General features: G+C 39.1%; 2 protein-coding genes across 11 annotated transcripts in view; one reads left to right on the top strand and one right to left on the bottom strand.

Annotated features, from left to right (window-relative positions):
* The window catches only part of GNS (glucosamine (N-acetyl)-6-sulfatase), a 25,897-nt gene extending 14,872 nt beyond the window's left edge, over positions 1-11,025 (top strand). For 2 of the 7 annotated variants that reach the window (XM_041465659.1, XM_041465656.1), the window contains 2 exons: positions 900-1,060; positions 1,893-5,453. In XM_041465659.1, the coding sequence (XP_041321593.1) occupies positions 900-1,060; positions 1,893-1,977 (246 nt within the window). In that variant the 3' untranslated portion in view covers positions 1,978-5,453. Of the gene's footprint in view, positions 1-899; positions 1,061-1,892; positions 5,454-8,462 lie in introns of those variants that run through there. The other 5 variants (XR_005954958.1, XR_005954957.1, XR_005954956.1 and 2 more) reach the window with 5 other exon arrangements.
* The window catches only part of RASSF3 (Ras association domain family member 3), a 105,431-nt gene continuing 102,567 nt past the window's right edge, over positions 10,567-13,430 (bottom strand). For all 4 annotated transcript variants that reach the window (XM_041465663.1, XM_041465664.1, XM_041465660.1 and 1 more), the window contains one exon: positions 10,567-13,430. In XM_041465663.1, the coding sequence (XP_041321597.1) occupies positions 13,281-13,430 (150 nt within the window). In that variant the 3' untranslated portion in view covers positions 10,567-13,280.

Raw genomic sequence — 13,430 nt, 5'->3', positions numbered from 1 at the left:
AGTTGACTCAAGAATACTCTTCATGTCACTTTGGGATTTTTCTACTGAGAAGGTATGGCTGTGGCGTTTTTGGGTCACTCTGCATACCTGAGCTAGGTGGAATGAAACCAGCAGTATGGGAAAGGTGCAGCCATGTGGCTTCTATAACCTTGCAGTGAACCTTGTAAGAAAAAGGCCAAAGTCTATCCAGATATGTCTTTATCAAAGTTAGACACAACTCAGCCAGTTTTTATCAGTGTCCTCTGCAGTCAGGCCTCCTACTCTAGCGCAGACAAAACCACAGCTACATTCTCAAGATACTGTTGACCAGTATTTGTCCCACAGAAGTGTCTAGAGATTTAATGTACCAAAAAACAAATCTGCCCTAAAATCCTCCAGACAAAACTCAAAGTACATACACACAGAATAAGCTTTTTCTGTTTGGGGCTGTAGCATTCTTGCATTCAACTGTTTTATACATGAAGAATTTAATACACTTGTCTTGGTATGATAGCTCTAAGTATCTAATGAGTATAGAATGTTGATGTGATAGTAATGAAATTGAGTTATTTTGAGATCCATTAGTGAAAAGACTGCCAGCTTAGGCAAGGCCTCTTACTGTAGTCTTACAGTCATAAGACAGGTGCTGGAAAAGAATCTCCTGTGGCAGGTGAGTACTTTAGGTGAAAGTAGAAACTTTTCCAACAAAACTGTGCTACTGCAAAACTTAGCTTTGCTTGCACGCTGTCCCGTCTTTGACCACATAGCTGCATGGCTGAACACAGCTTATGTGTGGGGCTGCTGCAGTGGAGTTCAGACTAACATCTGAGAGTCTGTGCTGCCGTAAAGCATTCTTCTCAAATAATATGAGTGTAATTAGCATTCAGGACTTAATACAGTGCAGGAACTTTCTTCTGCAGGTGTTTGTGGAAGTGTATAACTTGACTGCAGATCCACACCAGATCAATAACATTGCTAAAACAATTGATCAAGAAATTCTGGAGAAGATGAACTATCGACTGATGATGCTGCAGTCCTGCTCAGGAGCAACGTGCCGTACACCAGGTGTCTTCGATCCCGGGTAAACACTGATGCACTTCATTACTGTAACACTTCTAAATAGAACTATGTATTTTTTAAATTTGGCTTTTATAGAGGGGTATTTATGATGGAATATATTGTTGCTATACATTCTGGTTTTTTAATAGAGATGTTTTCTTGATGCTGCTATTTTTTAATGGTCAGTCTATATTTTAACTTGCCATGTATAAATTTGATGATATGATACTTGCACTTTAATGTTGTCAGACATTGACTTAGCACAACTGTACACTTTATCTGCTCTCAGTAGTCAAGAGACTGATCTCATGTTTGCCTGCAAACCAGGAAAAGTTCTGCTGGTTTCTATAGGCAGGTAATTTCCAAGTACTAGCTCTGATTGTTCCTGAAGATGCTGTTTGCAAGAATGCTTCCTGCAGGACCTGAGCTGTCTGTATTATCTGTTGGAAGTAAATAGCACTTTCTGCCTCAAAACTCAGTCACTGATCATTTGCACCAAAGCTTTTTTAAGCAGTATTTAAAATGCCCTTATGGTATCCTCAAAGTGCTACATAAGTTTATTATTTGGGACAGGAAAGCTTTCTGTTAGAATGTAGCTCCTGAACGCTTGATGCTATACCTGTCCCTATGCTGCCTGTACATTGTAGCTAGGATTTATTTCTTTGGAGACTCAGCTTTTTGGTTGCATGTTGTTACAGTTTATCTGTTGTAATACAACTTGTCACTGCTGTGTACTGCAGAGGAAGCAGCCTCTCACATAGCCTTGTAGCAGAGCTCTTCTAGCACAGAGCTCTCTCTAGAAGTGCTGGTCGCTGCAAGCCAACAGCTCTCACTGACTCTGTTCCTCTCTCCAGGTACAGGTTTGACCCACGGCTCATGTTCAGCAATCACGGCCTGCGGGCTCGGAGGTTTTCTGCACAGTTCTTGGAAGGCCCTTAAGGGCCTGTTGCAATGGGCTCCTACCAACCAGTTTCTCCAGTGACTGCAGCAGGTCTGTCTCTGTTAACTTTCGCTGATTACAGCTGGAAGACTTTCAATGGGCTTTTCAAACCCTGTTTGGAAGGAAACCCCTTGTCTTTAGCTGGTTGCCTTGTGCAATATATATATTTTACAGCTGAACTCTAACTGTAAATTGTTAGACACAGCTAATCTGTCTTGCTCAGATCGTTGATTACCACCTTTGTCTTTCAAGTACCTTTTCATATCACAGGCACAGAGGTGAACCTAATGTCTATGAATCTGAACAGTTTATTTTGTTCTAAAAAATAAGTAAATGTGTATTTGAGTCAGGTTAGATAGGCAGGTGCTATTGCACAGTAATGCTCGCCCATATTCAGTGTCACAGACCTTAAAATCTATGCTTAATTATAGGTTCCCTGTATTGAGCTCCAGGCTGTTAAGGACAATAGCAAACTATCCCAAGAGAGAATAGGAGGGCATTAATCAAAAGTGTAGGATCTGACTAGCAAGTGTCTTGTGCAGAATTAAAATCCATCTACTAAACAGTCTGTTTCACTGAGACCACTTTGAGATGAGACCAATGAATTTTGTGGGACAGCTTCAGTAGCTTGCAAACAAGAATGTAATTTCAGCCTCCTGGTTTTAAATGCTGGGCTGGGTTACTATGTACTACTGAAAAACCTGTTAGGGTTTTAGACTGACTTCCTAGTGAGTTCAAAAACTGTTGAGACTAACAAGTATTCAAGTAAGTGTGCCTGTGCTTTGAGCTAACTCTTAAGTCTGTTTTAATACACAAACAGAAGTAGTACTAAAAGAAACAAAATCCAACACCCACGGCACCACAGTAGAGGTGATCTGTTTCTAACTTCCAAATGTCTTGAATTGTCTAACTTCTTATGTTGATTAGATTCTTGAAGGTAAATTATTTTGAAAGCAACTAGGTAAAAATAAATCATAGAATCATTGCTCACTAGACATTAGGCTAAGAGCTATTTTAGGCAGTTTAAATGCTTCATAGAGTGTTGCTTTTTGGTTGAGACCTAACTACTTGGAACCTGCAAAAAGTGGCCTTCACATCAAAGGTCTGCATGTCAGAAGTCACTTGGTCTCCCTCCAAAAGGGGGATGTCTTTTCAGCCTTCCGATTAGGCTTATCTGAAATGCAGCCATCATGCGCACCCAAACTTGAGTATCTTTCTAAATCTTGAAAAACACACAAACTTGCATTACCATGTAACTTCTGTGTAGATTCACTGGCAAAACACCATCTGGAAACACTGAATTATGGATCTTCTGCAAGACAAGTTGTGTTGCTTGTGGGCAAATCAACTCTGTTTTCAGACTTGATAATCATTCCCTTGTCAAACTGTAGAAAAACTATTTAGTGTTATTTCACATCTCTCACCCCAGCAGAGAGCATGATTATTTCAACTAATCATTAAGTAGGCAATGAAGTATGATTGAAAACTGTGAAGATGCATACCCCAGTGTGCAGATCCACCAACTGGATACAAGCAATGCTTGCAACAAAATAAGTTTAATTTTCTTGGCTTTTAGTTCTGAGGCACAGACGTCCTTACTGTAGCTTAGATTTGCAAACTTCTGTAGTGGTCTACAGCTTAGATTTTCATAGAACTTTTGCTTCAAATCTCTGGGAAGTGACCAAATATTTGGAAGAAAAAAAATAGCTTGAAAGGTAATGTTTCAGCTGAGGTATCTGTATAAATGCAGAGGGTTTTGGATAGTCAAACTCCTTACATGCTTTCAAAAACTCAGGACTTTTTTTTCACAACTACAACTGTAGCTTTATCCTGCTTTTTGTTTCTCAAGCTTTACTATTGGCCATCAGTATCCTTTATAACTGTTTTGTCTCTAGAAACCGAACCAAAGTTGTCTTCATGCTCTCAAATGTTTTCTTACTGAGCTCACGTAGGTAGTGTTTTGCTTGGAGAATTCTAGCAATTCAGACCTGTTCTTTGTTGAAACTTAATTTTGGTAGCTGTGTGGAGGTTAGTGTGAAATACATTGACTGCTTCACATTAAACCCTCATCAGTCCTATCAAATCTGGGTCGTACATCAAGTTTCTGCTTAAGTTTCAGTGCAAGTAATGTGTATTCTGTTGCTCCTTATTAGAAGAAAAGCTTTGTTGTGGGTACAGAAATATGACTCTAATACAGTCTTTTCTTAAAGTGATTTTAAGCCCTAACAAGGACACTTTCTTTTGAATTATTTATTTTTTGCCTAATCAGTAATATGAAAGTTGACAGAATTGATGCAGATTATTCAGTATGAGTGACCAGATGTTTTACCCAAATTAATATTCTTGCTGTCTGCACATACCTGTAAAGCATTTCATTCCAAGGCTCAGTAATTTAACACACTCACTATCAGAGAACCACACTATACCTGAAATCTGGCATAGGTAGTAAATGTTGTATTGAATTGAAATTCAGAGTTAAATTAATCAGTCCTTAGTGGCTTAGGAGAATATTTGATTCGCTGCCACTTTTGACAAAAACTTGAAAATTGTTAAGCATGTATTTCAAGGAAGAACAGGAACCAAGAGCTGCCTGCCTTTCATTGCTTTTAGAGCAGTTTATCACTTGTGTCTGTTGCCACAAAGCAGTTAATTCTGAGTATTTTTATGGCCTCAAATGAACAGTGTTAATTCTTATCCTTGATAATTAAAAAAAAAAAAAACCACTGTGAAGGATCTTTGACTCTTACCCAGATCTAATTCCCAACTAAGTTATTTTAAAACTAAGTGGTCCTTCTGGATATTCCCTTTCATGTGTTATTTGACCACGGCTGCATCTACACCTGGTTAAGGAAGGCATTCATGCTAAATGTACAGAGTTTTAAATAAAGGGCCTTACTGGTACAGAGTTGAGTTTAAATAAAATGTGATCATGTTTTTTACTTTTTTAAGAAAATCATTATTATCAAAAGCAGAGCTGTGATTTTTTTAATGATCTGGTAAAGTAGATACTATACAGGGAGAAATACAATTATTAATTTCATTGTGTTACCCTAAAGCAAACCAACATTCCTTATCATCACTTCAGCATAAATGAATACAACCAGTACCTGCTTACCCAGCATGGGCCCAGAAAACTGGGCTTCTTCATTTTGGGGAATGAAGCTGTAGCAGGGACATGTACATGGAAATACACACCCAAAGCAGGTATAATACCTTTTCAATCTAGTTAAATTTGACACTGATTCATCAAGCTCAATACAGTATGTGAACATAATGAAACAGCTGTCATTTATTGTGATTCAATTAAAATGAATTTTCTTTGTATGTCTCTCTGTATGTGAGCATACTTTGCTGTAGCATGTTGTGAGTTTATTTCTGCTGTTTTGAACATCTGTTTAGAAAGTGCCCTTCCAGAGGACCCTGTTCACTGCTGCACTTTTGAAGAAAGAAAAAATAAACTGCCTATCAAACTTCCTATCTTTGTTCCTGAGCTTGAGTTAAACCTTCCTACGGGAATAAGCTGTGTCATGTGTCTAATGGCTGAATTCCTATTTTATAAGCCTTTAAGAGCCTCTGCTTTACTGCCCTCCTTCCTAACAAGGACTACTTCATATGGCCACAGGGAACCTTAGTGTAAAGCAGGACACCACCTGACTACTTTGCACCAGGAAGAAACCCTGAGGTGAGGGAGCAAAGTGAAATGCAACCTGTATTTGCTTGCATTTCCTTGGAAACTGGTATAGTTGAATGGCTGGAAAACAGAAAGCACAATGGAGAAACTGCTGTTCATAATTAAGAGTAACATGTTCTGCCCCAGGAAAGAGGAAGAATAAAATTCCATGTGAGGCTTTTTCCAAAATGGGAACTGTGACCAACAATAAGATACATGCTACTTCTTCACCTCAGTCCCTGTTACAGAGATTAATTTCTTGGATGATTCTGTTTAAAAATACTACATACATTTCCTGAACTATAGAAGGTGGTGATTTGATACACCTTTAACCTATTAAAGTCTGAGGCTTTCACAAGCTATTAAAATATGTATTTCTGCATTTTATTTGCATTTCTGCTTAACCATGTGGTATCAGTTTCATTTCTCCTTCAGCAAGGAGGTAGCAATATTCCATTAAGTAGACAAAAATATTTAATGGCTGCCTGCACATTGTTTGCTTTCTTTTGATGTTCCAGCTTATGAAAACTATAAAGTTTACTGTAGCACAACAAGAAAGGGCAGCTCTATATTACTTAGACATTCCCATCAATGACAGCCCCAGTGACTCTACCATCAGGGTCATGGAAGCTTGCCACATCTCCTTGTCATTAATTTCTAAGAACAAGCCACGTTTGTGAAGAAAATGCTGCTACAAGGCTAAAGGAAGCACCTGTTTTAGAAAAAGAAATACACAGCCATAATTTTCATTCAAGGGATGGAGCAGGGGAATTCCATGATTGGAAAGAAAGAGCAGTGCTAATCTATTGCTTTCCAGATGCTGCTCTAGTCAGATTCAGCTGTCAGTATTTTGATAATATCCACTGGACTGTGTTTAGAGCTGTGGTCCAGTAATTGCTCACAAATCTCAGTGTGTCAGAGAATCTGCTTTCTCAAGGTGTTGAAGTTGTTTGAACTTAGTCCAGCTGCCAAAATCCACCCATTTTCTAAAAATAGGAATAAGAGGGACTTCATAGAACTCAACTGAATCACCCGCTTCCTCATTTTTCCTGTGCAAGTTCTAGGGAAAAGCCAGCTGCGTGACTCTTGCTTGGCAAGAATGACTCTGTAGGTTCCTATGTGTTGGCAGCAAAGGCATCAAGGATGAGACTAAAGATTCATGGGGATATTCCCATGCTGTTGATGAAAATCAGTGAAAGCATCAGCAGAGCTCAGGTGATCTACCTTTGTCCTGAGGCTTCTGCCATGTTATCAGCTAACTAAAATAGGCAGTAGATGAAAGGAAAACATTACAATGACTGATTCAAACCAAGAACATAGCTCTTCTCCTACAAGATGAAAATGCTAAGCCAAAAAAAAAAAAAAAAGGTGTGTTGTGGTTTTGCTTAGCTGTGATGTTTCAAAGTAACACCAAAAGCATCTAAGTCTTACAGTACAGAGCTAACTACATTTTTTACCAGATACCTGCTTAGTGGTTTTTCTCCTATGCTTTTGAAGTGTTCAAATTAACAAGGCAAAAACCTCACAAAAATATTTCAGGTCTTTTGAAATCGTATAGTAACTTCAAAAGCTTCTCTGCAGAGTATTAAAGAAACAACACCAGCAGCAATTAAGCCCCACCTTTAGAAAAGTGTCCTGCCTTGGGCTGCTCCAGGCTCTGAAGCAGCACTATGCACCAATCCCAGACCTGCTGTTCAACAAAACACACTTGTAGCGTAAGGTCTGTGAACTTCCTGGAAATGTTCTTCTGATACATCTTTTCTTTACATAGATTGAACTAAGGTAGATATTGTGTTCTTTCCATGTTACCTGCATTTTCACTCAGCCTTGTTTACATTCAAAAATGAGTGCTGGCGCTTGGCAACAGGTGTTAGAAGATACTCTGTACAAGTTATGCTGCCCTTCTGCACCAGAATTACTAAAAGTTCCACAAAGAACTGAAAGAACCACAAGTTCTGACTGCGAGTGCTCCTTCAACAAACCAGAGCAGATAAAAATACAGAAGTGTCTAACATCTGCTCACTCACATCTATGGAAAAATGTTAGGAGCAAAGAGGGCAGATTCTGAAAGTATCATCTGACAAGTCTAGATTAAAAGAACTGTCTAGGATTACTGGCATACAGAAAGCACCTGTTCATCTGAAGGGAGAGCTTCAGAGCCAGTGTTCTAATACAACTTTGCCTGGGAAAAAAACCAAGAGGCTGAACTTTGCTGTTATAAAATATACTGGCATTCTAATTCCTCCTGAGACACGCTGGAAACAGCTGAAATTTCTGATCACATTCCAGACTCTGTATTTAAAGAGAGAAATCTTAGACTTGTAATGCTGTTTTCCCTCATGCTACGTGCAAGGCCACAATGCTATATTTAGGTTTACACACTTAGTGAAGGGAGTTTTGCACTCTACTTCTCTCACTGGTATTCATGGTAAAGTGAAGGCAAAACAGAACTACCTTATCTGTAATATCCTGTCTTATCCACATGGAAAATGCACACAAGAAAGACAGCACCAAGTTAGTATTTTATACAGCATCATGAAAAGTTCGGTTTGGCAATTGCAGGAAAAAATCCTTGAATTTAAAAAAAACTTCAAAATTCCAGTTGTGAACATTGCCCTTTCCAAAAATTGTAGAGAGAGAGGTAGAGAACAGAAAGTGCAATAAAAAGACAACTTTTAAAAACCACCTTTGAGGGAAGCAGGAAGGAAACAGCTTGAGAAGCCATTTGCTAGTACTGGGTGCCTCAGTGCAGGGTGTTGGGCTGGGTCCCTTTCAGGCCTACGCTGCTGCGACTGAAAACACTTCTAATTTCAGCTTGCACAAGGGCAAACAAGAACACTCTGGAACACAAGAAGGTGCTTTTCAGACAAACATGTCCTGGCCTTTGCAGTATTTCCTTGAAAAATACCACAAAACAAGTGCCAGCAGCCAGGCTCACTGTCTGAAGTGCTTGGCTCAAACCACTCTGAACTGGGCATTGCCACTTCTCCATACTGGCTACTGCAGCAATCTCTTTTACCCATTCACACCTCAAGAGGAAAATAATTCCTCCAGAACAGGTAAGTCCTCAGTTCACAGCACTAAACCTGTGTTTTAAACAGGAGATCACAGTGTGTCTCCTCCTACCCGGTTTGAATTTTCAACATGTCTCTGCTTCTTGTGCGAGCAGATGTAGCAGATGCACATTATCACCCATTTGGAAGTCATCCACATGCCTTCATTATCAAGAGTAAGAGACTCTGAACCTTTCAGAGTGTAAAGATGATCTGCACCTTTTTATTCACTTCTAACTAAGGCAAGAGGTGAAGTCTCAAAATGGCATCAAATTATGAAGTAGATGTAAGAAACAAGAAAACATTGGACTAGAAAGTTAGTTGAAGTAATAGGATTTTATTCCAGAGATACCAGTAACAAGGTAATAGCTTTTTTTTTAAAAAAAACCTATTTGTTAAAACTGGTACTTCAGACTAAATTAAGGATTCTGTGGAGGTTTCAGCAGAAGTATCCAGACTTCTGTGAGTTATTTTTCTGAAATGAATAACACAAAATTGCCATAATCCTAGACAGTTTTATTCCTTATTATTAGTCTGAGGTATACCAACAAATCTCCCTCTGGGAATGTATCAATACTGCACTAGTCAGCATTGTTTTGCTCAAAATTCACTTATTAAAAAAAGTGTTTCTATTTTGCAGTTTTATAGGAGAAACTATTTCTCCTGCATATTAAATTGTGTGATTTATACGCTCCTGCAAGATGAAAAGTGTAGGAAAAGTTTTGAAAGCACAGTTACTTCCCAACAAACACAAGCATGCCATTGAACATTAAAATGAAGGAGGAAAACGTACCTGAATGGTTCTAGATCAATGGGAGACTGGGAAGGAACCTGGGAAGGAAAGAAAACCACTCTATACTCATGCACGTACAGGAGAGGGGAGGAAGGGAATGGAGTTCTGGTGGGGTTTGTTGCAAATGTTCAAAAATTTCAGCACGACAAATTGAGCCTGCAGGACGACAAAGCAGACTGACAACCTGTCGATCCCTGCCATGGACAGGAGTGGCCCAGCTGCTTCCAGAGGGTGCTGCTGTCCTGCTCTGCCTCCACACTGCACTCATCAGTCTCCAGATGGATGATGCTGCCCCTGATCCAGGCAAAACACACAAGATTTCTTTTGCTGAACTGGATTTCTGGTAGTGGAGATAACTCTGCCACAGGCAGAGCCTGGTGACTTGTACGGTCACAGCTTTGCTGACTCCAGTATCTTTAAGGCTTTTATCCGTCCCACCCTGGCTGAGTGCTGAAGTACTTGCCATTGGCAGGCCTTACCAAGTGCACACACAGTCGTAATGGGCTCGTTGCACACACCAAACCGTGAGGTCTCACATAAACCAGCCTTCAAGGCACTGCCATCTCCTCTGCTGCAGGGCCACGGTGCCCAGGGAAGTGCCACAGAGACCAAAGCAAACAGCTCAGCAGCTCCCTTCCACCAATTAAACCAGGGAGGAATAAACCACTTCCATGAAACACAAAGTAACCGGAAAATAAAACATGGATGTTACCGAAGAAAAGCACTGAAAAGCCATGAAAGATAAAAAGGAGTGAAGAGCAGTTCCTGGGGAGAGAGGGCTGGGGTATCACCTCCAGTTTTGGTGTATTGGCCTCGTTTCTGCAAGGTGTTTTTAACAGAAAGGAAACCACTCACCCGTGGGCTGTCCCACCCAGCACCCCGAGGGAGGGGTCAGTTCTGTGAGCCCCACAGCCCCAGCTCTGCTCCCTCCCTCTCTCCCAGACAAACCTCACTTGAGCTAAAGGCCAGCTGTGTCTGCCCAGGACTCACTGCTGCTTCACACAGAAATCACAAAACGATCACAACACATCGCCAGGTAAAGGAAAAACCAAACACACGTCACGGAACCAAGTATTGCCAACTTCAGCTTTAATAATGGAACCATCACTTTTTTTGCCATTTCAGTAATAACTTTAAGGGGAATAAAAACTTCCCTACAAAAATAAAAGTAAGCTTGTTAAAATTATAAATAGTTTAAATGTTTGTATTTAAAGACATATATTTTAATGTTTCCCTGCATTCCCCTCCCTCATCATTTAGTCATTCTGGTACCATCATATAATGACAAGAAAACAGTTTTGCAACAAAAGCTCTGACAGTTCAATTTGATGCTAAAATTAAAAAAAAAGATAAAACTGACCAGGTATGACCATTTATTTTAAATTAAAGCTGCTGTAACTGCCAGTGTGTAGAACAAAAAAGAAGAAAATTAACTCCACACATGACATCTTACAATAATTAACTGTGGACTAAGACAAAATTAAAATAAAAGTTTATTTTGGTCCCCCACCCCCTTCCCCTTCACCCCAAATCAAGACTCATAGTGCATACAACACTGATTGAGGTTTTTGGCTAAAGTAAATGAAGATGTGCCTACGTAAAAAGACTGATAGTTTAGTTCAAGTAAAACCAAAATTCACATATTTTTATACTCAACTTTAAAACTCAAACAGTGTTTAAATCTGAGCAACAAATGGTTCAATATTGACAGCGATTATGCAGTGATTACATAGCTATGGGCAGGATCATAAATTAAGATGTTAACAGAATACCCACCGACATGCTGCTGCATTCCTAGAAAAACAAATTGTAACAAAACACAAAAGCATTCCCTGAACCATTATAAAGTGTCTCACTTGAGGATAATGTTACTAACTCACACATGCACTACAATGTTACATGTGAAATTAAAAAACAAACAAGATATGCCTTAGATATATTTTATAGTTAGTCCTACTCTTAATTTCTCTTAACTCTTTAAAACATTATGATTGTCTCATAAGCTTGCAAATTCTTTTTACCTAAAAATCTTGTGAAGAGTTTTACAAAGAATCTTACTAAGTAAAGGAAACAAAGGCACAATTACATAAAATTAAGGGGAAGAACAGAAGCATCTTGGAGTTTCACACAGTATCCATTAGATGTCACCAAAGTTTTAACAATTCCTTGGGAATTTAAAACAAACTCATTAAGAACAGAGGGGAAAAAACCCCACCACAACTTCTGCTGCTCTTCAATCCTTAGCTCTCCTCCACTCCCCCACCCCCCAGTACATAACTGATTTCCTCTTCGGCATGATAATGACTACAGTATCAGTCACTCGAATCTGCCTCATGCTTCCATGCTTCTATTGCACACCCACTTCTTTGGTTTCTTTTGAACATGCTTTTTTTTTTTAGATAAATAACTCTGAAAGAACAACAACTATATTTACACTAAAGTAAAAAGTTTTCTTGCTACATTTTCCCTACTTTTAAATCAAGTAAATCAGCAGTCCGCAGAATTTGGTAATCAGTTTTTCAATTAAGAGTTTAAAAACCATAAGGAAAAAAACTTTTGAATTATTAAAAGCAAGAGTTACTAAGCTCAGTCACCAAAACAGACAATAAATGTTAACATTCTGCTGGGCTGGAAATGTGAATAAGAAATTCTACTTTCTTTGCCGGACTGAGCTTTTAACAAAGAAAGAAGCAGAGGAAGCTATTTCTGTCTTTCAGATATGGTAATTCAAGATTATCCAGCCTAAGAATGGATCACTGGGCCAGAGGAAAGACCTGACTTACAATAAAAATCAAATGCATTTGTAGTTGTAGCTTATGTCTGCACCCTCGCTAGCCAGGTATTTCTCACAGAGTTATCTGAGACATGGACCACTTTTCAGAATTCAAGTAAGCAGCTTTTTAGGTTTGCCACACTTTTCAAACCCTGACTATGCCTTTATGGAATCAGCTTCTCCAAAAGGGACCTGTATGTGCAGCTCCATTTCCATTCTTACTTAGCTTTTGCTTCTCGTTCCTTCCCACTTCTATTATCTTTATTTCTTTTCCAGTGTGGATTTACACAGTTAAAAACCATAAAACTTATTCACAATATTAAAACATACTAAAACTTTAACCGTGTAGAATTAGTATTTCAACTTTCCTCTGTGTAAATACTATTTTAACTTAAAACCTCCTGTCAGCTATTAGAGTTCTTCTCCCCCAACTCTTACCTTCTTTTCAACCTTCTCTTTACTTTCTTCACAAAGACCACTTAAAAGCTTTCCACAATTTCACAGTACAAACCACAGGATCGCGTAAGCTTTCCACCTATAACAGTTCTCTCACAAATTATACAGTAACTATTCAAAAACAGAAAGGTAGTGCAAATCAATTTCATCTCTAAGATAGTGCTCTAACTAATTCTCATCCAAATGGCTTTAATAATATTTTTTAACCCATCAATTTGCACATCCTTACTTGTAAAGATTAAGCAAAGAAGAAATAAAAAGGTATTATTTCATAGCATCCTAGGAAATTGCTTACAGTTTCACAGCTTGCACCAAGACAACTTGGGCAACTCTCTAGGCACACAGAGGGTTGCAAACTGATGTACAAACATGCAGAATCCCGTACTTGTGGGTGCAAGATGCTAAGTGACCTGGCTTATGGAACTAAGTCTACCCTGGCATCACAAACAGTCTTCTGAATGAAGAAAACTACTCTCTGCTGCTCGTTGTACGTTGGGTTTGGCATGCTCTATTGACGTTTGGTAGCGCGCGTTTTCCTGAGTCTCCTTTGGCCCTTTCTAACCAGGTTTCAGCACCCCACGAAGGGCTTCTTCAAGTTTGCCCCTATAAGCTGCATAGCGGTTCTTCAAGATCTGCAGTTGGTCATTTTCCTCTTTGTCCAGTATGCGCAAGAAGTTTTGCAGTTCAGGAATGCTAAAAGCTTCCCA

This window comes from Pyrgilauda ruficollis, unplaced genomic scaffold (assembly GCF_017590135.1).
Source record: "Pyrgilauda ruficollis isolate IOZ18807 unplaced genomic scaffold, ASM1759013v1 scaffold19, whole genome shotgun sequence".
NCBI lineage: Eukaryota > Metazoa > Chordata > Aves > Passeriformes > Passeridae > Pyrgilauda > Pyrgilauda ruficollis.
This window is presented reverse-complemented; position numbering and strand designations above follow the sequence as displayed.